We start from the raw sequence: 25,287 nt of genomic DNA on the forward strand, positions 1-25,287 counted from the left end.
AGATGACAGATAAATATATTGATTTCATGCATGCATACATGTATTTATTACATGTTATTTAAATAAAATATAAGTACATATTACTAAATATATACACATATGTATATGTCTACACACATGTGTATACACACAAATTATCATTCCTCACCATTCATGATGTTAGTAACTTTTTCCTCTTTATTTGTGAAAAAATTCACAAGATTAAGAAAAAGGATTATTCTAGACTTGAATTAATTGACTTATGTCCCAGGTCAGTAAAAGTATTTTTGAAAAATGTCAGAAGAGAAAGGTCCAGACCTTTTTTCCTTAAGTAATTTGACAGGTAAAATAAAAATCAAAACAGGCTAGTTAGAAGAGTCAGATATGTAGGTCATGCTAACAGGCTAGGATTAAATATATGGTCACTGAGATCTGAAGCAGAGTTAAACAATAAAAACAAAGACCCAGAAAGTCTGGCTGAGAAGACAATAATAATCCTACCTGAGCTATGGGGAAAATAATAGAGAAAACTTCTTTATCCCGTGAGATGGTATAGAACCAAAGAGACGGGTAAAAGGCATATATAAAACGTTCATGGATATGCAAGACCATAACTACATCCACAAGAACTAGCACTAAAAAATACAATGAGCCAACATCCTAAGTGAGCTTATAAAAAACTCAGGAGTAAGTAAGGGCAGTGAGTATAAAATATACTTTTTAGGACTTAAGAAAGGGAAGAGAAATATAGAAGGCTTGAACAGAAGATAAAAGGGATTTTTTTAAGGATAAATTATTTAATCAGCAGAAAGAACTAACAGATAAAAATATTGAAGATAAGTGAGATTTACGAATTGATTAACTGGAGCAATTCCCAAATACAAATGGAAGAATTAACCTTGACAAGGAAAAAGGTCACTTTATCTGCTGAGATTGGATGGAAGCAAAAGAGGATGCATGATAATGAAAAATCATGGGAAATGTCCACTGAGAGTTAAAATGTTTTTAATGGATTATGTAAAGTGGAATAAGGGATATATGGAGATTCTACAGGGTAAAAATAGGAAGATATGCTAGATACCGGAAACAACCTAATCCATCTCCTTTTATTAACCTTGTTTTCATTGGTAATATAATTTATCCTACAATGCAAATCCTTGTAAGAAGATGCAACCAATTCACACCAGAATCTTTCGATTACCTTTTGGAGTCTTTCTCAGTTTTAAACTTGTTATATAATGAATGCAGTACAGATCTTGCAAGCAAAACATGGAGAAATTGAATTGGTAATTACAGAGATCTTGCAAAATTTAATCAAAAACAAGGTCATATACAGATTAACTTTATTTTATTTTTTGACAGTTTTGAAACTAGATGACAGGGGCATGTTGTGGATATGTTTTATTCAAGATTGCAGAGATATATTTGTCAACGTTACTAACTGTATTCCTATATAAAGATGGAGAAATGTAACCTAGATGACAATAAAGTATAGTGGCTTTGGAAATGAAAAGATACATAATTATAGATGATTTGATGTCATCTTAGAAGGGCTTCAGCAGAGTACTTCAAAGAATCTGGGCTTGTCCTTGTGCTTATTAACAGGATTAATCAATAATTTGAATGAAGACATAAATTGCTAGTTTATCAAATTTCCGAGTGACAGAAGGGAACTATAACTAATATACTGGAAGACAGGAGACAGGTTCCAAAAGGATATTGACATAGTGGAGCATTTGGTTACAATGCAATACTACAACACAATGCAATGAAATGAAATACACATTTATTTTGAATTTATTATGTGCCAAGAATCATGCTAAACTCTGGGGATGTAAATAAAGTTTTGCAAATACCTGTGCTAAAGAAATGTATTATCTAATGGGAATACAATACAGAAAACCAAGCTCAAAAGTGAGGGCCCTAGAAGTACCTGAGACTAGGGTATAATGATGGTTGGATCAAAACCAAGCATAGGAGCTGATAAAAAATAAAGTGATGATGCTAATTCTGAGCTTCTATAAAGGGAATCTTGGGGAGTTGTTTTTTTTTTATTCTACCTTCATTAAATAAAATGAAACTCCATAGAGATAAATGCATTTTTTCACATTTGGATTCAAAACATTAATTTTGCAAGTATATGAACATGACATGGCTAGAAGGTGATTCTTCTGAAAACCTCTACAGAGCTTATTAGTGAAGTACAAGTTCCATGTGAATAAAAAGTATGATAGGGCTGCCTACAAAATTAATATGACCTGAGCTGCATTAAAATGAGCTTACTGTGCTGAACAAAAGAGGTGATAACTTACATTAGGCAGATGACAGTGGATAGAATTCTGGATCTAGAGTCAGGAAAACTTGAGTTAAAAGCCAGCTTCAAATACTGACTTCTTATCTGTGTGAACCCAAGCAAGTCACTGAACCTTTCAGTGACTGAGAGTGACTATACTGAACCTCTGTAAAACATGGATCATAATAGCACCAACCTCCAAGGGTTGTTGCGAGGATGAATGAGTTTAGATAACTGTAAAGTATTTTGCAAACTTTGAAGCACTAGATAAATGCTTAACTACTCTGCTTTGAGAACTGCTTTCAGTTTGGAGTATCCATTTTGAAGAAAATACGTTATGAAAAACATCCCATGAAAGGCAACTAGGATAGTAAAGGCTCTTGAGTTCATCTCAACAAAAGGATTAACTTTTGTTGGGGGGGAGGCAGAGGAATGGAGAGCCATCTGAATGGTTATCAAGTGGAAGAGAGATTAGTCTTGTTCTATTTGGTCCCAAGGAGCAGAAACAAGAGAAAAGAGTAGAAGGTGAAAGGAAAATATAGGAGAAGCTTCCTAATAATGAAAGCTATGCAACTGTAGAATGAGTTGACTTGGTAGACTTTAAGGCTTATATGTGTATATTATATGAGGTCAGATGAATACATAATATATATAGATATATATATCTATATATATATATATATGTAACACACATTGTTTTATATATAGTTATCCCTTCCACATTGCAACTTTCCCCATTACTGTTTTGAAATATCACAGGGTTGGCATAAGAAATTAAATGGGAATTTGGGGGGATTTTTATAGAAGCAGAAGATTACAGAATCTATGACCAAATATTTAATTCAAATTTCACAGTATACTCCATAAAAGAAAAAGAACAAATTTCAGACTTCTCTTTATGAAGGGAGGACCAAAAGATTCTATATTGATTTTCCAGATTGTTGAGGGCAGTAGCCCCTTGATATTCCTTGTTTGATCTCCAACTTCCTTTGGGACTTGGACCTTTGATACAAGATCTGGTCAAACTAGTTTGGGCTATCTGAGCTGGCCAGGGTTTTACAGCCCCCATTCTAATCTACTCAGATAGACCAAATGCCATCAGGAAATTCCTTTTTGGGAAGAGACTTCTGTCTGTCCCCAAAAGATAACAAGAGAGTCCTTATCTTATTTACATCACTCTCAGGCTGAATGATTGTGCTCTGGTATAAAAGAGAGAACTCAAAAATCTACTTTTTGCAAAATGGGCCTTGTACCATGCAGCCATTTTGCCCACCGGCTCTCTGGTGTTTCCATTCTAATCAATAAAGACTATGTTTCCATACAGCATTAAGTAGCAAATTCCTTTGCTGCCAAACCAGCCCTTGGTTACTTTGGGGAAGGAGGGAGAGAGAGAAAAGGAACTGACCCATCTCCGTTTAGACCACAGTTTACTCCTCATCATTTAATCCTCATCAAGATCACAAAGGCAAAACACTCCAATCCCCTCAATGTGGAAAGGATAACTATATATTTATACATATACACACATATTTATGATAGATGGATGGCTAGATAGATACATAGATAGGCAGACAAAAACTCAAAAATACCATGTTTTCATATGTATATAGTAGCCAGCTACTTTAAATTAGTGTAAATTCCCTAAAAAAAGGGAGAGAGATTGATACCATGAGCCTATTTGCATATGAATAGACTATTTCAGGTACAAAGAACATCCATGTGCCCTTGTTAAAAGCTATTTGGGTTCTGAATGCAGAAATTAGTTCTCACACAGAACCCTTCACAATTCAGCTGTCTGATGTAAATGGTTTATTTTCTAACTGTATAACTCAACTTTTGCTTTAAAAAATAGAAGAAAAGAAATAGAAGAAAGAAAAAATATTTTTCCTATGAGGCTACCCATTATAAGAATGTTACAATTCATTTGAGCTGCAGTTCAGATCAAATCTCAAAGCATCTTTTAAAAGGTGAAATTAAAATACGGGGCATTCTCCTTCCAGGGAAGAAGAAGGAAAAGAAACTCTTGGCTAATCAGAAAGCAATGAGTCCCCAAAGGCCCTCTGGTTTTTCAAGTAAGTTGCCTGATTACTATTCTTTATTTCCCTCACTGTAGATAGTAAGTGGAATCTGTGTCCCTTAGACTTCCTGAAGAACAGTCTGCAATGGGCCAAAAGGTCAGCCAGTGGCTCTGGATCATGAAGGCAGGTTAAATAAAGAAAAAGAAAACAAGATATCAGAGAAGACACTACTCACAATCTCTCCAATTTCTGAAGGTCTTCAAAGGTTTCTGGCTGAAATGTTTCTATTTGGTTGAAGTGAATATACCTGGAAGGAACAAAACAAAGAGTTAGGAATGCTTCATGCTGAGAGCAGCAATTACCAGCTTGTGAGGAATTGATACTGAAGGAGAAAATACTTCTGACCTAAAGTACCAGCAACACTTGGAAATAAGAAACTTTATAGGATCCTTGATCACTTTTTTTTTCACCTGCTGTCTGCCAAATTCTGCCTAGGACTTTGCTGAGAAAGGTGAGACTGATACCTGGATATAAAGAGCAACCTGAGATTTAGCACTGGAAGAGCAGGAAGTTGAGAATTGTCTGGTAATATCATTATTTGATTTAATCATTCAATTGAAATAAAATCAATTTGTATGATATTTAGTATTAGGTCACTGTAGATAGGTTGTTGGCATTAAATATAAGAATAAATTGGACCAAGCTTTGCTGAAAGCAACAATCCCTTTTATTTATTGTATGGGGAGAGGACTGGGGGGGGGGGGAGTGGGGAATGGGAGAATTAAGGGGGGTGTTATAGGGCTTACATGGAGATATCTCAGCAAAGGTAGAAAGGAAAAGAAAATAAAGGCAGCCCACAGATAAACACACACACACAAGCCCACTAAGTTCTAATACTTTGTAATCAGAGCAGTTCATTGAACAGATACTTCCAAAGCAAAACTGGGTAAGGTAAGTCAATAATATAACCAGGACATCACTAGAAAGAAAATCTTATATTCCATGCCATTCTGTTAGACTAGGGGTGGGAATGTCTGGCCAGCAGGCCCTCAAAATCATTGGGTCTGGCCCTGCCTGCCAAGGCAATTGCAGAGGATGACGGGCTGAAAACTGGGAACATATTTCTCCATGTTTGAGTTTTTAAGTTGATAATTTTGTATAGCCAGGAAATGATGTTATAAATATCCAAATGACCCTTGGAGGAAAAACCAAGCTTTAGGCCTGTTTTAGGTCATGCCAAAAATGAGACACCAAAGATGGTCACACAAGAAGCTGCTCCACGGACTTGGAGCATAGCTTTATCAAGTTCTCATTGAAATGCTCATGAGTCCATCTTTTCTAAGAGTAAAACTGATTCGGGTTGTGGTCCCTTTAAAATTCCTTTCTGATTCCTAACCCCCATGGCTGAAGAAGCTAGAACCTTTGATTCACAAAGCACCCTTTTGAATTCCAATGGGAGATAGCCAGGCTCTCCCAGCCCCCGTGGGATCTGAGCCAACTTGGGCTGTTCCAGCCCCCATTCTAATGATCTGCTCAGATTTCCCAACCCCCACCTAGCAAATTCTAACCCTGGCTAGAACTCAAGCCAGAAGCCAACCTGGGACTCCACCCACGAGCCCCTTCAAATTATAAACTGGAGTCCACTGTTTGCAGAGTTCCCAACATGGCATCCTTACGCCTGCCATGTCAGGATTTCTTCCCACTGGACCTGTGGTTCCAGTGCCTTTTTATCTCTACCCTCAACTTTACTAACTAAACTTTACTTCCAAATCCCACAATAAACTTCTTTTATCAATCTAGGTTTTCGGGTCTATAAATTCCTTTATAGAGGACTCTTGTGCCGCTACTAGACCTCATTTAACTCTTTATCCTTGCACCGAATCCAAAGGGGTTGCAGAGGAGCTCTATTTGACTTCTTGTACCCCGAACCTGCCACTAGACCTCAATTACCTAATTTCATTTAGGTACTCCTTTATCTAATTCTCATCAAGACCATCTACACAGTCAGGATAGTCCAGGTATTTTTTTTAAAGGAAGCTTCAAGATCATCTCAGGCAAGGCTGATTGAATTCCTGTCTTTAAGGACAAAGGATTGAGATGTCAGTCAGAATTTCCAAGAAGGGACAAGTACCTCTTTAGTGGTTATGACTACTTAGGTGAACTAATGACTGACCAGAGAGGGCATGTAATCCACGAATTAGAGGGAAGAAGGTAGGTCTCATTCCAAACTTCCTGAAAATTCTTGTAAGGATTATTCCAATACAACCAATAGTTTAAAAAATAGAGACCACAGAACCAGGAAAATGGAATTTGCCAGACAGAAATAGAGGTTTACAATAGTGGGGGTTAAGAGAGAAAGGGCAGAAACAGGAAAGAACCAAGTGGGAATAATATGAGTAGGACATAAATAACTTATTGGATAGGTAAATATTAGACCAGGAAAATGTCACTATTTTTAGACATGAAATAGCATTTCAATTAGAAAGAGGTGTTTTGGATTTTTTGTTTTGTTTTGTTTTGTTTTTACCATTTCAGAAAAAGCACAGCTTGTCACATCTCCTTCTCACTTAAATTCAATTCACTTGGATGTCATAGTACCAATTCACTGATGTCATAGTTGTCTTGGATAATGAAGGACAATTTTAGGAAAAATCATATAAGACTTTCAGTAGGAGTTAACTAAGTACTATAATGGGCTAATGCCCATTACCTTCATCTATAATTTTACAAAAGATACACTTTTCCAATGGACATTTCTCATATCATGACTTATAAAAGTTGAAGCATAACATTTAATCTCAGTGAAAGTCCCCCCCCCCCTTTTGGAAGCAACCTTTCTGATATTCTAATTTAATGTAGATATAGATCTTAGATAACCTGGAGGATTAGATGATTAACTCATATATTTGAAGATATCTCTCAAGAGTCAGCTGTCTCAAACAAGCTTGTGGCTTGTTGTTTGTCCTTAGTTCTCAAAGAGGACCATGGCATCAGAAAAATGATACCATAACATGGATGTGAATTGGATTTATCAGATCTCAGCCAAGTCATGGATGAATTACTTGATAAGTGTCTGAAGTACTATTTACGTTATACGCTTTAGAGATTTCTATGAGGTAGAGTTTACATTCTATAGGAAATACTTAATACTCTATATTTCTTACCCTAAGAGACTGATATATTACTTTCTCATAGTATAACCTATAGGTACAGGCAAGGTAGCATAGAAGACCTGTGGATTCAGGAAGTCAAGGTTTCAAGACTTACCTCTGGAAAAAAAAAAAAAAAAAACTAGTTCTGTGATGATGGGCAAGTTACTTGCCCAAGTTATAGGTCTCCAAGTAGTTTTCAAAGACTTATAGTCATCCAACTACATAGGAGGAAAGAGTACTTTATACCAAAATAAAGCATAATCTTTCTCCTCCTTCCTTATTCCAATGTATACCAATGGGAAAACAAACTAGGGATGCTACACTTAATTGACAGGATCACATTTTCTCTCAAGAAATAAGTTTTAATTTACTAATGAATTTAGTGAAGTGCTGGTTCAGATCCCAGAGTTCTTTGCCATAAAACAAACAAGGGACCATTTTAGCCAAAACAAATTAAGAGGCAGGTGTTACAAATCAGTTTCTTGGACCATAAATGTACATCATATGGTCCCTACAGAATGTTTTATTTTGAACAAAATTGCATCCTGATGGGTCCTCCAGGATGAGGTGTACACCTAAGTAGATGAATTCTTGAAGAATGACTACCAAATATAATAATTTAAGTTTTAATAAAATAGATGCTAAACTGATCCCTTACTATAATTAGCCACAAGGTCAGCTGCTTAAGGCTGCTCTTGATTTCATATAATAAAACTATGCCATCAGTACAGAGGAGGTGTTTGTCAGCAAAAGATTGTCTTCTGGGACCTCTTTTCAACTTTACCTGATGCAGATTAAATCCAACTAAAGAAAGCTAAAGAGTAAATATGGAAAGATAAGTCTAAACGACCCAAAGATAAGTCACATAACTAAATAGTCATCATTAGCAATGTCCTTTATCAGCCCTTATTCCTGAAACTGATGAAGAATCTCAAAGCCTCACACTGGCTTTCCAGTTTTGTGTCTGTTTGTATGTTTAAAAGATAAATGAATTTTTTAGAAGTAGTTTTCCACTTTGCAAGGGGGAGAATTTCCAGTGTATGGATTAGTTAAGTCTCTTAGCTTGGTTGCTTTCTTCTTTGTATTACTTTAGTCTCTTATTAGCACTTCTATCAAATAGGAAAAAGGAAAACAAACCAATTATTTTTTTTTTACTGTCGAGACCTTGCCAGCATTAGTCATAAGCATGTTTGCATATTTTTCTTAATTATCTGGAACATAAAGACAAGGAGACCATTCTGTCTGCTAGTCTATAATCAGATAGCAAGCCAACTAAATTCAGGAAGGAAAAAATGCATACATTTCAAAATTCATTTATAAAAATACATTTTTTTCTGGGTTGCCATAGTTATAAGCAATGTTCAAATGTTGATCCATACAATTCTTTCTAGACTATTACAATGAGTTTTACTTTCTTGCATTTGAAAACTGTTTCTTTATATGTATTTAAAAACTATCTGTGTCCTTTAACATTTTCATAAATATAATATTTCATGAATATGCATTCTCCTTTATTAAAGAGAAACTTAAGTTCATTGTAGACTGAAAAGTGCCTACTACTAGTTGTTGGAATGATATGTTCCCCTAAATACATTTTGCCAATTCCAACATCAAGAACAGAAGAGCAACCATTCTCACCTTTTCTGATGGGTTCCAATTTAATACCTTGTGAGAAAAATAATTGGTATTTGAGTGTCCTCTAATGAATGTGGGGAAAAAAAGGTACAGGAGCAGACTTTATCCCATGAGAAAAGCAAAGCAAATCACTGGGCTCTGAAAGTGGAATTGTGCTTTTTATTGGTTTAGGGAATTCCTGGTGAAAAAAATCCATTTATCAATAGAGATATGCAATTGCTCTGTAATTTGGAAATTCTAGTTAATTGTCTCAGACACCAAGTAACCTGTCCAGGGTCAAAATAACAGCATATGCCAGAACTGGAATTAGAAGCCAGATCAAGATGACTCTGAGACCCTCCCTTTATCCATTAGTCTGCTGTTACTCTAAATTTTTTCAGACTTTAAAAGAAATTCCTTTAAAAAATTAATCTTTTAATTATTTTTACTGTGAAAATCTTAGATTTTATATTTCTTATTTTACTGTTTTTGCATGTTGCCTTCAGTTTCTTTTTCAGTTTAAAACAGGAGTTTTAATCTGGTGTCCAAAGATACTTAAAAGGCCAATCAATGGAACAGATTTCAGGGGGTCCATGAACTTGAATGAGAAAAAATAATTTTTTCTTCAATATAATTTGTTTTCTTTCAAATGATATCTATGTTATTTTATGTATTTCAATAAAATATTATTCTGAGAAGGGATTCATAAATTTCACCAGACTGCCAGAGGAATGGATTAAGTTCAACCATTTACTACTGCATGATTTTAGGCCAGTTAATTCTCTGGTCTCACTCTTGCATAAGGGACTCATGATAGAAAAAAGATTAAGTGGAGCATTATTGTATCTTTGTCAATATTCATATGAGTGACAAGTCCCAACTGAGATAGTTCCAAGTACTTTTTTTTTTTGGGGGGGGAGTTCAGGTAGGGGTAAAGGAGGATAATATTTTAATCTTACATAAATTAATAGCAAAAATTCCATATATGAATGACTAAACATTGTTATTTTCATTTTTCATACTTGTAAAACTAAGTTATATGAAGTTAATTGACACTTTCATGACCTACCCTATATACTCCAATCGCTGTAGCTAAAGTGCTATACATTAAACTGATGAATTGTTAAGGCTATATAAATCATCTATAGTATAAATTGAAAACTTAGGCAAGAACCTCAAAAATAAAAAACTTTCTGAACTTATAATGGTTCAGTGTTCAAAAAGGATATCTGATTTCCTTGGGAAACTTTGAGATATGATTGAGTTATATTACCTTGGTAATTGCATCTCTTTAGTTAGATTTCTCATGACAATATCATAGAATCATTACCCATAAAAAATACTTAGGAGTCATCTGACAAGTTTGCCTTCTCTAGCCTGAATGAAAAATCCAGTCTTACTTCACATAGAATATTTTGTGAGAGAATGCCATTTTTGGAGCATCAGCAATGTGATTTCCACTGTCTAGTGAATGAATATTCACCCATAATACTATCACCAATGCTATAGGACAGAAGGAACAATAGATAAGATAGCTTTCAAATGTAACCAAAATACTTCAAATAAGAATATATAGCCTAAATTAAAAAACAAAAAAGTAGATGGAGAATGATTTTCAGGCGATATTAGTTACTGATATTGACTTATCTTTCAACATGCACTTGCTGAGCTGAATAAAAATAAATGCACTGCATCTAGGAATTGTCTTGGTAACCCTAATCTAGTTTAAGAGTGGAATACAAAAAAAAATGAACTGTATTTGTCTTTATCTAACAGTAAAGTTAGGTGGAGAAATAGTTGAATAATAGTCTTTAAAAGCACTACAATCCATTTTCCTAAAAAGAGTGAAGAAAGTGGCTAATGAAGTCTCAGAGCAGGGAGCTATATGTGCATAGAAAATGAAGGCTCTGAAAGGAAATATTTGTCTGTCTGACAATAAAAACTTAAGTCAAGGGAAGAACACATTGTCATAGCAGTGACCCCCCCCTTAAAATTTTATTAATCCAGATTTCAAGTCAGCTGCACCCTGCCACAGAAAGATTGCTGGATTTGAAATCAAAGGTCTTGAGTTTAGATTCTGCCAATAATTCTATCACCTGTGTCATTTGGTAGGAGTTACTTGTCTGGGTCTTAGTTTCCTCGACTGTAAAAAAGAGGGAATGGACCTAGATGCCCTCGTTTCCCCTTCCATCTATCTATGATTTACCAGTCAGCTAACAACTAATGATGACCTCTCCTATTACTGACCCAAAGATTCATTGTGACTTATGTTGGTCTAAAACCTTTCTCTCTTTTTTCAGCAGGTCTGGGTTTAGAAAAGTTTGGCATGGCTTAGATTCACAACAGTCTTTAGGAATACTCTATTAGACCAACAAATGAATCTTACAATTAAACATCTGGGTGTAGGATCTTTGTTTAGTAAAATAGCAGTTTTGACACCATATTTCAAGAAAAATTTTATTAAACTACCATAATCAATGTGATATTAATGCATTATCAGCAATGTCAAGAAAACTATCATATATTTAAATATATGTGATTTTAAAGTCAATAAATGGTATAGATAGAATTAATATTTAATATAATAATTATTCTGTTCATTATTTTTGTTGTTGTTTTTCTTGAACAATGAACTTAAGTGTGGCTAGAATATAGGACTTGGAATCAGAAAGACCAAATTTGAATACTGCCTCTGGTACTCATTACAGAGCTTATCTTGGGCAATTAACTTAATTGTTCTGTGCCTCAATTCCTCACCTATCAAATGGGGATAATAATTGTATCTACCTCACAGGTCTGTTGTGAGGATCAAATCAGCTGGCACTTGAAGACTCTTTGCAAACTTTAAACTTTAAAATCTATTTAAATGCCACCATCAATTTTTATATATCACCTATGAAGGATTTTAAAGTAGTTTAAAGATAAAATCACCAAATCAGTACAATATAAAATAACAGGAATGGATTTTTTGATTCCTTGTTTCTATTCAGCATCATAAAATAACCTTTACTAAATAGGCATCTACATACACATGCATAATCCTACAGCTCCACTAATATCCTCTTCTGATTCCTTCTAGTGGCACTGTAATATTCTTAGATTCTCAAAGCTTAGGCTAGTCTTTAATAGTTCTTCCTAACTGAAAACTCTTCAAGTGCAATAGTGGCAATTGACATATGCTAGTCCTTGATCATTTCTTTGCATTAAGCTTTTTTTCTTTTGATGGCCTCATTAGTTATCATGGGTTTGATTATTGCCTCTATGCATATGAATTCTAGATTTATATATCCATTCCTGGTCTTTCTCTTGACAGCCATTCATACATTAGCACCTGCTTATTAATTGTAGATGACCAAAGAGATATTTTCTAAACACTTCAAACTTATTATGTTCAAAACAACACATTATCATTACTCCTAAACCTTTCTTTCCTTTAATTTCTTTGTTTCAGAAAAGGGTATCAACATCTTCCCAATAACTCAAATTTACAATCACAAATCATCCTTGATTTCTCACTATCCCTTCACCACCATTCCTATCTCCTTTTAGTGCCAAACCTTGTATTCTGCTTCCTTAACTCTCATATTTGTCTCCCTTTTCCCCCATTCAGATAGCTGCTATCCTAATTCATACATTTATGACTTCTTGTCTAGACTATTGAAAGAGACAAATCAATCTTCTCCTCCTCCAAACATTCTTCAAACAATTGCCTATGTGATTTTTAAAAAAAGGAATCTAACAGTTTCTAATGAAGAAATTAGTCTTATCAAGATGGACTGGACCAATCATCAATGATATCAATTTCATTTGAAAAAAATAAATATAAAGTTCAAATTTCATAGTATTAAAGAACAAAATCTCTGTACAAAATAATCTGTACAAAATACTTCTCTTGGTCAGTATTTAAAAGTAACTTGTCAAAAGGAGACATCATGAATGGAGTACATCAATATAGTACCAAAATATATTTTATAGAAAACAGATTGCCAAGAATAAACAATTATACTCTGAGAAAGTTAGATTGCAAATAAAGTTGTGCTTCCCCATAGAAAATGGGGGAAAGTTATTTCAATAGAGATAGATAAGCTATAATTGTAAATTTGCCATCATCTGCCAAATGGATAATCTGGGTGAGTGCAGGGAGAAGGGAGCTGAATGGAAGGTGAAAATCATGCTAAGTGACCCATTTTCTTTAAGCTTCATTATTATTAATAAAGTTTGGTCTCTGATTACTCAAAAACAAATAAAAATAAAGTTATGCTAACTTTTTACACAGGGCCAAGTATGTCACTCTCCTGTTTAATAAACTGTTCCTTTAGGGACAAATGCAGTTTTCCCTGTGTGACATTTTATGCCTATAACTCCACTTTACCTTTCCAGCTAACTTTTGAAAGTCTCTTCACTGTGCTGATTAAAGTTGATGCATTTTTTGGCCATGCCAATTCTTAAAATATAGATTGGTATCAATATGAGTCATTGGGGGGAAGATATCCAATAATAAAATCATTGAACCTCAGAGTATTTAAAGGTAAATCTATATATGGTTCTGAACAAATGCTAATCTAAATGTCATTGTAACCATTGCTTCCCAACTCCCAACCCATACTACTGGCCCACTAAAAAGCAAGTACAGATATTCTCTATTTATCTTTGAAAGGCTGAGGAGAAAGTTCAGCAAATACAGACATTCTCTGCGTGCTTCTAGCCCTATATGGATCCTTGCTGTGTTGTGTCTTCCCAGTTAGTTGCTGAGCCAGAAAAAGTGATGATACAGGGTTCCACACTTGGTAGAAAATATGACGTTCAGCTGGAAGGTTTCATGGAAACAACTTTTGAATACATGATTCCAATTGAGGGTCTTTGCCATCATAATGGCAACTTGGAGTATCTGCTCCCCACATAGAGTATAGACTCAATGAACCAAGTAAGTAGCTGAGGTCCTTGCCTGTCTTGTCTCTTCTACTGTATTACCTTTCTTTTAGAAACAACTTTGTGAAATTGAAAATGTCCTTGTAGGTCTTTAAATGATAGCAAAAATAAACCAAAGTTTGAAGTTACAGTTGTTGTAAGAAGATAAGGTTTTCAAATAAAGAAAAATATCAGCACTGAAAAGCAAAATTTCCTAGGGAAATGAAATCTTCTGATATTTGATTAGACTATACTTAGCGGAGGTAAAATATAAGTTATCTAATTAGTAGCTTTCTAAAAACTGTTTATATCCCAAATAAGCCTGATTATTAGCATTCTAAGTGAATATACTAGTAAAGGTAAGTTACTGGATTATATTCTAATCATTCTCTAATATTTATTATTATTTTTTAAGGAACTGATGGGGAAGGAATAAGCTACTAATTAATGTTTATATAATGTATATCTTTAAAAACAAATCTTTCCCTTTCTGGAGAGAGTCCTTCGATTTTGAGCCCATAACCATTTCTATAATTAAAATTCTTTTTTAACTGATAGCTTTCTTTGGAATAACTGAGGTAATAGTGAAGAACCAATGAATGTGAGAACTGAGTACCTTATTACCTCTTTGAAAAGTTAGACAATCCCAGAGCAATTAATTAGATCTAACACAAATGGCTGTTAAAGAATAGCAGTGGCACAGATTTCTCAGACCCTGTGGCCTCAGTGCCTAGATAGCCATTATACTAGATTACTAACTATACTTATTTGTGCCTAATGGTTCTCTAGGGTAGAAGGGGGAAAAAAGGAAATATATATATATATATATATATATATATATATATATATATATATATATATATATATATATATATATATATATAATTTTGTTGTATATTTAAAAGGAATAGCAAGTTGTGCAAAATAGATTTGCAGTTTTCTTTTTGCAGTGAAATTCTTTTTTATTGTATTATGCTATAGACTTGTTTATTGCATAGGTTAAAAATAAAATAAAATTTAAATGATGATGATGTCATTTACATGGAATACTTATAAAGACACATATCTAGCCATTCTAGTGGCTATACTATAAAAGCAAAATTATGGAGTTATACACTTATCTGGAAATGCTTTAATGAAAATGCTAAAAGAAAATGGGAAAGGAGATAATCTCTGATTTTCTCTCTGTTTTATGATTCCACAATATATGTGATATACATTAATAATGCAATAAAAAATAAGGCAGTATGTTCTGAAATATGTAATATATAAATAAAATAGGTATATGTACATATTTATAATATGTATACAAGTATGCATATCTATATATTAATATATAGATATGTATATATTACAGAGAAAGGCTTATCAGTACAATTTCATATAACTGGGGAAAGGAAAAATCTAAGCTCTTGTTTGATTTCTTTAAAAAATGAAAAGCATTAGGAAAAAATTCATAAGACTTCAAACTTTTCCCAAATGCAAATGTTGCCTTTTCAGGTAATGAGTCTTTAAATAATTAAGGTTAATTGAAATAGAGTCTGAATCACATGAACTTTTGAGTGTTCTTTGACCAATACTGAGAGTTAATAAGTATGTATTAGAATAATTTTACAGGGTGTGGAGTATATCAGAAAAGTCCTAGAGTTCATAGTGAGAAGAAAAGAATAGCAGTCAACCAAAAAAGACAAAAAGAAAAGCAGAGATGTCAGAAAAGCAAAAAAGTAGGCAGCGAATTGATCTTGAAACTAAGAGAGAGGAACACAGCTTTGATGATATAATCCATACAACTTATAAAAAGGAAGATAATGTTGGGAATAGAGCAAGCATGAAAGGCCTCTAGTAGAAGTATGCTCATAGACTACTATGGAATGTAGTGAAGGAAAGAATAAAATGATCCAAGATGTGAATGTCTAAATTTGGGATTTTGCTTTTGCTTTCAGAGATCAAAATTAAAGAGAGATACATACAATTGCATCTAGTGGCTAAGGCCTGTGTATGGAGTGAATAGAGATGCAATAATTATAATTCACATTTATATAGTGCTTTAAGGCTTGTAGAATATTTTCCGCACCATACTATGAGGCACTGTGCATATTCTTGATAAGAAAACTGAGGCTTACAGAGGCTAAATGCCTTGTCCATTATCCTACAATACTGAAGCCAGGATTCAAACACAGGCTTTCTCTGCCCAGCTTTTTGCATTCCCTCTTACTACAATCCCCTACACACACACACACACACACACACACACACACACACACACACACACACGTACAATATGTTGCCAACTTAGGGAAGGTTATATTTAAGGCAAATTAAACTGTACAAATCCATTCCCAGTATTTATAAAATGAACCTCAAGGCCAGCTGGAAGTAGGTATAGAAGCAAAGAAAAGTGAACCTTCTTCCTTTGCCTTGCTAACAATGGGGGAGACATAGTTAGGGCATATTTATAAATACAAGAACTGCAATATGGATATGGATATGGGTAAGAACTGTGGGTCTTCTTTAGCTGATTCAGCTCTCTCTTCTTCAACAGCTGAGAAGTCACACTGCAACTACTACCCAGTTGCCAAAAGGACAGGAGAGATAGGACAATTGCTTCCATTTTCAATGAAAAATGATTCACAGGATATGATGAATTGGTACAATAGTATTAGATTATTTCCTGAAGGGAAAGGAAAGAATGTGGCACGTGTTCAGTATTACTTTAAGTAAATATACATAGTTATCTCTCTTCCTGAAAGACTGACATAATAACCTATTTGAAATACCCTGTGTAAAAAAATTAGTCTAGTTCCAATAAATGTAGTGTTTTGCAAGCTGTTTTCACATATATGAAAAGAGGTTTAAGGTACTTCTGGTAAGTCAATTTCTCAGTGGATCTTTTGTTGTTGATTTGTTCTTGTAATGGTTTTGTCAGTCATGTCTGACTCTTTGAGAATCCATTTGGATTTGTTTGCACAGATATTGGGGTCATTTGTCATTGACTTCTCCAATTCATTTTACAGATGAGGAAATTGAGGCAAACAGGGTGAAATGACTTATCCAAGGTAACAAGAGATTCCCCTGATTCCGCAATTAGTACTTTATCTCCTGTACCACCTAGCTTCCTCACTTAGGGCCCCTAGGTGATTCTCAAAGATTATAAATTTATAAATTGTAAAATAGTTTCCAATCTGCACTGGAGAAGATACTTTTCACATCAGAAATTATCTATGCTATTGAAATCACAGGTTCAGAGGAAAGGTAGCAGGAGAGAAAAGGAGAGAAATGAGAAGAGGGGAAAGGAAGGAAGAGAGAAACAGAAAGAAACAGAAACAAAGGAAATGAGACAGGGAAAAGGAAAGAGGCAGAAGAAAAAGAAAGGGAGGGAAAAGCAGAGACTGTGAGAAAATAATACAGTTTTGGTAATCTGGCCCAATCCATACTTGAATGAAAAGACATTTTACCACATTCTCCTCAAAGTCAACTAGTCTTTAAGCATAGACTAGTCAGAAGGAGCTGTCCTAAAAAAAAAAAAAAATGCCTTCTTTTATCTTCCAAGGCATTACATTCTATTTGGGGACAATTCTAAACTCCTTATATCAAAGTGAAATCTGAAATCTGACTTCTCCCACATAGTACTTTCAAGTTATCATATCTCCACTTGATATCATTTCTCCATGAAAATTTTCAGACTTTTTCTAATACAAACTCATTTTAGTTACTTTACCATCAAATTGCCTCTTCATATGCTCCAAATTATTAACATCCTTTCTAGAACTAAATATGACACTTAAGATGTGGTCTGACCAGGTCAGGGAGCAACAGAATTGTAATCTCTTCTCTTTTAAAACACAATAAGAACACCTTAGTCTTTTTGTGCTGCCATGTCACATTTTCTGACTCAGATTGAACTTGTTCTTTACTAAACTTCCTCAGTTTTTATCAGATAAAAAGCTAAGCTAGCAATTCCTCTCTCATGTTACAGTTTTGGAGTAAACTTGCTCCTATTAAATTCCAGCTCAATGGATTCAATCTAACATTTTATCTTATCAAGAACTTTTTGAATTCTGAAAGTCATTCAGTGTGTCTGTTATTCACCTTAGCTGTGAGATATCTACAAATTAGGTAAACATACCAACTGTAGCTTTAAACTTTTCTTGATAAAAATGCTGAACAATGCTAAGAGGCACTCCACTGAGGAATGTCTTCCAACTTGTCATACAATAAAACCATCCATGACTATTTTAAGAATTTAGATCTTGCATATGTTTTGAAAATAAAAAGCTTAAAAAAAAAAAGAGTTTAGATCTTCAACCAATCATATTATCTTACAGTTGATAATAGTAAAAGAAAATAATGCTAGACTTTATTAAAACTGATTTTTAAAATGTCAGAAAAACTAGAGGTATAATTACATAGCCAGGGACTCCACAAGGGAAAATGGCTCAAGAAATGGGAAATTTTTAAAGTGTCATTTCATTTTAATTTTCATTATTAATTTATCATTAACTTTCCAAATAAAGAAGAAAAAATGACATAAAGAAACAATGAAAATTCTTTAATGGGACTAGATTTTAAAAAGAAGCATACCAAAAAACTGGAAAGAGGAGTGACATAATCAAGAATTAGTACAAAAAAAGTGAAACAAATTTAATTCCCATATTACACATTAAGTAATGAATGACATTAGACAAGATATTTATTTAACTTCCCCTTTAATCTTTAAAATGGGTATTGCAGAGTGATGGAACTCTGAAAAAGTGTACTTGAATCTAAGACAGCAGAGTACTTAAGGCTAAATACCTACTCAATGTGAGATTATGGTTCTATAAACATATACATATATGGTGATACAATGGCTCTCTTCTAGATTGGCTCCTGCTGAATGTGGTGGGGTGAGGTAATTGTAGGGAAGAATTGGAGGGCTGAGGGAGAGAGTCAGAGTCTCTCTGCTGCAGCATGTTCACTAGGGAAGACTTCAGGCTCCAGACTCCAGAGTCCAGGATCCATCTTTGACGAGCCACATGCCAGCTTGCCTGCCTCCTTCATTCTCCACCTAAAGACCAAAGACTTTGATCCTGACTCTAACTAATCCTGAAGCTCTCCAGAGAGCTAGCCCAAACATTACAGATATGACACTTATAGTACTTGCTTCATAGGGTTCTTCTGGAATCAGGTAGGCAAAGAACTCATAATATAAATGTCTGGTATTTATCTACTTTTATTACTTAATAAGTTTCAGTTTTCAAGTAGGAATTTTAATGAGGCAAAAATGGCATGATTATCAAGTTCATTAGAGATAATCAACATATTGTTATATTATATATATATATTATATAGATTCAGAATTTTTTTAAAAGGAGGTATCTTGTGAGACTAGAACACTAACTTGCATTTAATAAGCATCCTTCCTAGTTAAAATATATGTATATATAAGTTCTTTGAAGAGAATGGTTTTGGTTTTTGTTTTCATGTTATCAGAACCTGAGCACAGCTTCTTGGCACTTAGAAGAAATCTAAGAAATGCCTTCTGTTATCACTGTTAAGATGAAATTCAATAGGAATAAGTATAAAGACTTATACTGGGGTTCAAAAAATTGATTTATCAAATATAAAATTTGGAGAGGCACGATTAGATAGCTATTTGTCTCTTCTTAAAAAAAAAAAAAGATCTGAGAGCTTGCTTTGTTGGATTATAATCTCAGTAAAGCAATTATACTTATCCTTTCCACTCTGTGACTTTTTCCATCACAGTTTTGATATATCATGGCTCAGCATAAGAAATTAAAAGAAAGTCTTTTGGTAGTTTTACAGAAGCTACAGATGACATGCCACGGTCAGTATACAACACAGAAAAGGTATAATTTACTAAAACATTGATCTACATATAACTTATGACCAAATATTTAATCCAAATTCTATAATAAGTTACTGTAAATACTCCATAAAAGAAAAAGAAAAAAAAAATAGACTTCTCCCCTATGAAGAGATGATTTCAAAGGAGCCCAATGTAGAAGGGATAACTATATAGTGATATAACAACAAAATAGGAAAATCAAAGGAAACAGACTAAAAACATCCTGGTCAAGACATTTATAGATAGATTCCATGTCATGAGACTAAATATTCTAAATCTGCAAAACCACAAACTTATTGGTGCTAAGTGGGGCAGGTAGATAATGCAATGGATAGAGTACAGGGTCTGAAGTTTGGAGGGCCTGAGTTCAAATCTAACCTTAGATACTTACTAACTGTGAGCAAGTTATTTAACCCAGTTTGCCTCAGTTTCCTCATGAGTAAGATGAGCAGGATAAGGAAATGACAAACCATTCCAGTACCTCTGCTATGAAAAACCTAAAGTGGGATCACAAAGAGCAAAATACAACTGGAAATGATTGAATACAATACCTAAATTAAAGAAGGTTAAAACAAAAAGAAAAAAGAAAAAAAAAAACTGCTTCTTTCCACAATTATGATTAGGAGAAGACTCCTTAACCAAACAAAAGCAAAATAAATTATTTTGATTGAGTAATATTGAAAAGCAAAAAAATAAGAAAAGCTGTTCACTGGGTTAAAAAAAAAAAAAGTTTTTGCATTAAATATTTCTGATTAGGATCTAATAACAAGATATATGAGGAATATAAGCACAAATGCATATATATATATATATATATATATATATATATATATGTATATGCAGAAATATATAAAACTAATACACAAGTTGCCAAAGCATATGGACAAATAGTTCACAAAAAGAATTACAAATTATTAACAACCTTAGTCCAGACTGCTTTAAATTACCACTACTAAAAGAAGTACAAATTAAACAAAAAAAAAAAAAAAAAAAAAAACCTTTAAGGACACTGGAGTGGTTTGCCATTTCTTTCTCTGGTTTCTGGTTCATTTTATAGGTGAGAAAACTGAAGCAAACAGCGTAAAGTGAGTTGCCCAGAAGCATACAGCTAATGTCTCAAACCAGCTCTGAATTTAGGGAGATGAGTCTTCCTAATTCTTCCAGTTCTGAAAACACTTACTCCACTGTTCCACTAGTGATTTACTACTCCCCTGGTAAATTGGAGTCATAACAACTTGAAAAAATAAAAATAAAAAGACTCCTGGGGAACCAAAGCTCTAATTCCTGCTACTTACTATACCACACTGTACTACATTCTCACTTTGAAATTTATTGATCTAAAATCTTCCAAACACAAGAATGAAAAAAACTCCTATAACCACACATTGATAAAAAGTTGATTTGTAAATATTATATGCTAGATTCATAATAGCAAAATTAAATTAAACATGCTCAGTTTTACTGGATTTCTTTATCTTTCTTCATATTCTATTCATATTCAGGTTCTATTCCTGGAGTATTTATAGCATTTAAATAATTATATTTTAAAAGCTATATAATAGCTTTCACAATTTCTGAAGGAGTTTTTCAATTACTTGGCTTTAAAGGTGGAATTTTAGCATTATAATTTAAGTACTTCATGACACCTTTTTTTTTTTTTTCAATTATAAAACAAGAAAAAATGTAACCAGTTTGGGATGGAATTTCTTATCTTTATTTCTGACTGTGAAATAATATATCATAAGTTTCAGGAGGAGAATGAATTATGCAGTTTTTAAAAGTAAATTCTAGAGAATCCCCCTGAGAATACAAAATATAAAGAAAGTGAGTGACCAGATTCCTATAATCTGTGCCGAAGAACCATGTTAAATTTGACAGTTTATGTAAAATATTTGATATGCAAGATGTAAAGCAGACCTTTAATTAAAAAAAAATGCTACAGAACTTCTTTTGATGATAAATATAAATTAAATCATCTGTCCTAATAAAGTTAATTTTCAATTGGTTATGCAACAGGTAAAATGGCATTTAAGTAAACTTTTACTTCTGCATATTGACAGTAAGAGAGATAAATTATATTCTTACTGGAATATGATTTCATTTCTATTTCTCCCACAAAGTAAAAGTCTTAATATTTAAAAAAAAAAAAAAAAGCTGACCTGAAAAGTAATTTATTTTTTTCCATTACTGTCATGAATAATTTCTATTGGTAATGTTTCTATTCCAGGATTACAAATTAGTTAAAATATATTAACATCTCTGAAACAGTAGCATTGTCCTCATTTGTCTAAAATAAATAAAAGAAACACTTTCTCTTTTCCAAAATTACATAATAGTCCCTGATATTTCTAGGTTGATTTGGAGGTTATTTTTTTGGTTTGCTCGTTTTTGTTTTTAGCTCTCAAAGTACTTACAGAAGTGAATTAATTCTTTCAGACTCTGAAGACCTATTATGTAAGCATATGATATTAAATGGGGCCTTGGTCACAGAAAAGAATTAAAATCTTTCTATGTACTCAGCTTATTGAAAAAAAGACATCAGGGTCAGCTATGTCAATATTATTCTTTTTCTTCATAATCTCATGTATATTATTTTGTGCAATTAAAAAATGTTTTTCTTAGAAAGATTTAATAGAATTTATTAGATGTTCAATGTGGTTTATGACACAAAAAGTTAAGAACCCTTACACTAGAGGAAATTTGCTTATAGTTTGCTATGCCAAGCAAGGCAGCTAAGTAGTAAAAGGATCCCATAGAGTGTTGGGCCTGTAGTCAGGAAGACTCATCTTCCTGAGTTCAAATCTGGTCTTAATTACTTACTGTCTGCGTGACCCTGGACAAGTCACTTAACCCTGTTTGCTTCAACTTCCTCATGTATAAAATGAACTGGAGAAAGAAATGGTAAATTATTCCAGTATCAGCCAAGAAAAATCTAAATGGGGTCATGAAGAATCAAACATAACTGAAAAACAATAATAAGCACTTAATAAATAAATATTTGTTGACTTATTCCATGACTGAACACTGAAGTGGCTTCCCAACAACCAAAAATCTTAAATCTTGTAGAATTATTTTAGGGGACTGTATTCATTTGGTTTTGGTTTTTTTTGTTTTTTTTTTTAAGGAAAAAGATGGATAGGGTGATTTATGTTTTGATATTGGTGGGAGGGGGCTTTGGGGGGCAGTAAAGGAAGGTTGTTCTTTTTTTATTTGCTGTTAGTTTTTTTTTTAAGATTCTCATTATTCTGCTTAAAGGGAGGATACATTCCTTTTTTGTACTTGTATCCCTGGAATTCAGCAAAGTGCATTTAATAAATACATGTGGCTACATTGATCACTTGATTGATTAAAGGGACAGCATGACATAGTTGATGGTGAGCCAGTTTTGGATTTAGGAAAGAATGTGAAATTATGGAAAGATACCATTGAAAAACATTTCTGTAACTTTAAGAGTTTATTTAATTGAAGATATTGCTATGCCATTATATGGTGATAAATTCAGAATACAACTACAGTAACCAGAAACAATCTATTAAAGTCAACATTAATCAAAGCCCAAATTACATTTCCTTTGATTTTTCATCCATCTGGTCCTAACTATAAAAAAAAGGGGAAAAGACAACAACTCTTCCCAATTAACTGTTAATTCAAAAAGACTTGAAAATGCAACCAATTTTATATTATTGACAAGTTCTTGATCTCCACTGACTAGAAAAAGAGCTATAATAAATGAGACTGTAATTAATCTAAATTTTTTACTGCTGCTAACTCAAATCTATGCTGCCTATTTAAGAAAAATCACAAGTCTATGCAAAATCACTCATCACTGAAAAATATAGTATGAAATTCGTTAAGTAATTGGATTAAATTTCATCTTTGTTCCATTGCATGTTAGCCCAATAATTATTTAATGCTACTGTAGAATTATACAGCTGAAAAGGATCTTAGAAGTCATTTAACCCATTACCTTCATTTTTCAGTTGAGGAAAGTATGGCCCAAAGAAAGGACAGAAGTTTTCCATGCAAGGGCATTCAACTAATCAAATACAGAGCTAGAATTAGGATTCAGGTTTCCTATTTCCCAGTGTAGTTTATTTTTTTCCTTTTCAGTCTTTTAAGACTAACAAGTTTTATGTCCTTGAAAAGAAGCTAGGGTTTTGTTTTGTTTTGTTTTGTTTTGTTTTGTTTTGTTTTTCTGGCATAAGGTATCTGAATCCTCTAGACAGTATCCTTGTTGACTGGAATAACTTAATCCAACAAATGTTTTTTGAGGACCTGCTATGTGCAAGGCACTGGATAGCTTAAAAAACATAGGTAGATAACTCAAATTTGTTCATGATGATTAGGAAAGGGAAGATCCAGGTTTGTAACATAAGCATTATCTTATTCAAATCAAATTTTATAGTTTTCATATGCTTACAAGTTTTCAGTGAATAACAGTTAAATACAGTTTGTACTAAAAACTATAGAGAACAACTTTCTTTGATGATTGAGAAGAAAGGCCCTTCAGGATTCTATAGTATTTTAGGATCATAATTCTGAAAGCATATGTATAATCATTACATATGTGTATGTGTGTGTGTGTGTATTGGGCAGCATGATCGATGGAGAAAATGAGAATTTTTTTGTTTGGTTGTTAAAAACAAACAAACAAAGGCTTCTGTTTTTAGTTTTCCTAAAGTGAAATTGATTCATTCTCTGTACTTATTTCTCCAGTGCCAATTATTGGCTTCCTTTTGTCCTTATATGGAAACTCCCTCTATCAATATAGATTGGTGAGTTGTCCTTCTATATCATTTTAGGGAGTTCTTCCTAGCCTGATAGATATGTGTCAAAGGGAACACTTGAAAGCAGGATATTCTGAATCTAAGGCTAGTCCTCTATCCACTATTCTATGCTGCCTCTTTAATCAATTGATCAACAAGGATTTACTATGTGTGTTCTAAATGCCAGGCACTATGAACAGTTAATACTAAAAATCAATCCCCTATACATTCTATATTCACTGATGACAATAAAAACAAAGTTTTTATATGAATATTTGCTGTGTTTAATCCAATTATATGTTAAAATATAGATTACTAACAATTTATTAAAATCAATAAAAGATAAGAGAAAATTTTATACCCATTAGAAGGATTCTAAGACTAACAATTCACTAGCAATTATCTCGCATGACTACTTTATGTGAATTATATTTCTGTTAGACAAAAGAAGAAAAAGTTATTGTTCAGACTCTCAAAAAGATTATAATTTTTGGTAGAAAAAAAATCATATGATATAATTAGAAAATAATACTTTATGTAATAAAATGTTAAATGCTAAAGGAAATGAAACATGAGAGATCCATGCGAGCTACAGCTACAGGACTGTCACAGAAAACTTGACCTAGGTCTCAAAGAATTGGTTTGGATTAGTAAAGAGGAGGGGAAAGGGCACTCTGAATAGAAGAAATAGTATAAGCATAATAGTTAG

The 25,287-nt window shown here is 33.3% G+C and overlaps 1 protein-coding gene across 4 annotated transcripts in view; it reads right to left on the bottom strand.

Annotated features, from left to right (window-relative positions):
- Window positions 1–25,287, bottom strand: part of PXDNL (peroxidasin like) — a 512,873-nt gene that overhangs the window by 170,696 nt on the left and 316,890 nt on the right. For all 4 annotated transcript variants that reach the window (XR_012484142.1, XM_074278161.1, XM_074278143.1 and 1 more), the window contains one exon: window positions 4,526–4,597. Coding sequence is in view for 3 of the 4 variants with exons in the window: in XM_074278161.1 (XP_074134262.1) it covers window positions 4,526–4,597 (72 nt within the window). In the remaining variant the exon portion in view is untranslated. The remainder of the gene's footprint in view (window positions 1–4,525; window positions 4,598–25,287) is intronic.

This window comes from Sminthopsis crassicaudata, chromosome 1 (assembly GCF_048593235.1).
Source record: "Sminthopsis crassicaudata isolate SCR6 chromosome 1, ASM4859323v1, whole genome shotgun sequence".
Taxonomy (NCBI): Eukaryota; Metazoa; Chordata; class Mammalia; order Dasyuromorphia; family Dasyuridae; genus Sminthopsis; species Sminthopsis crassicaudata.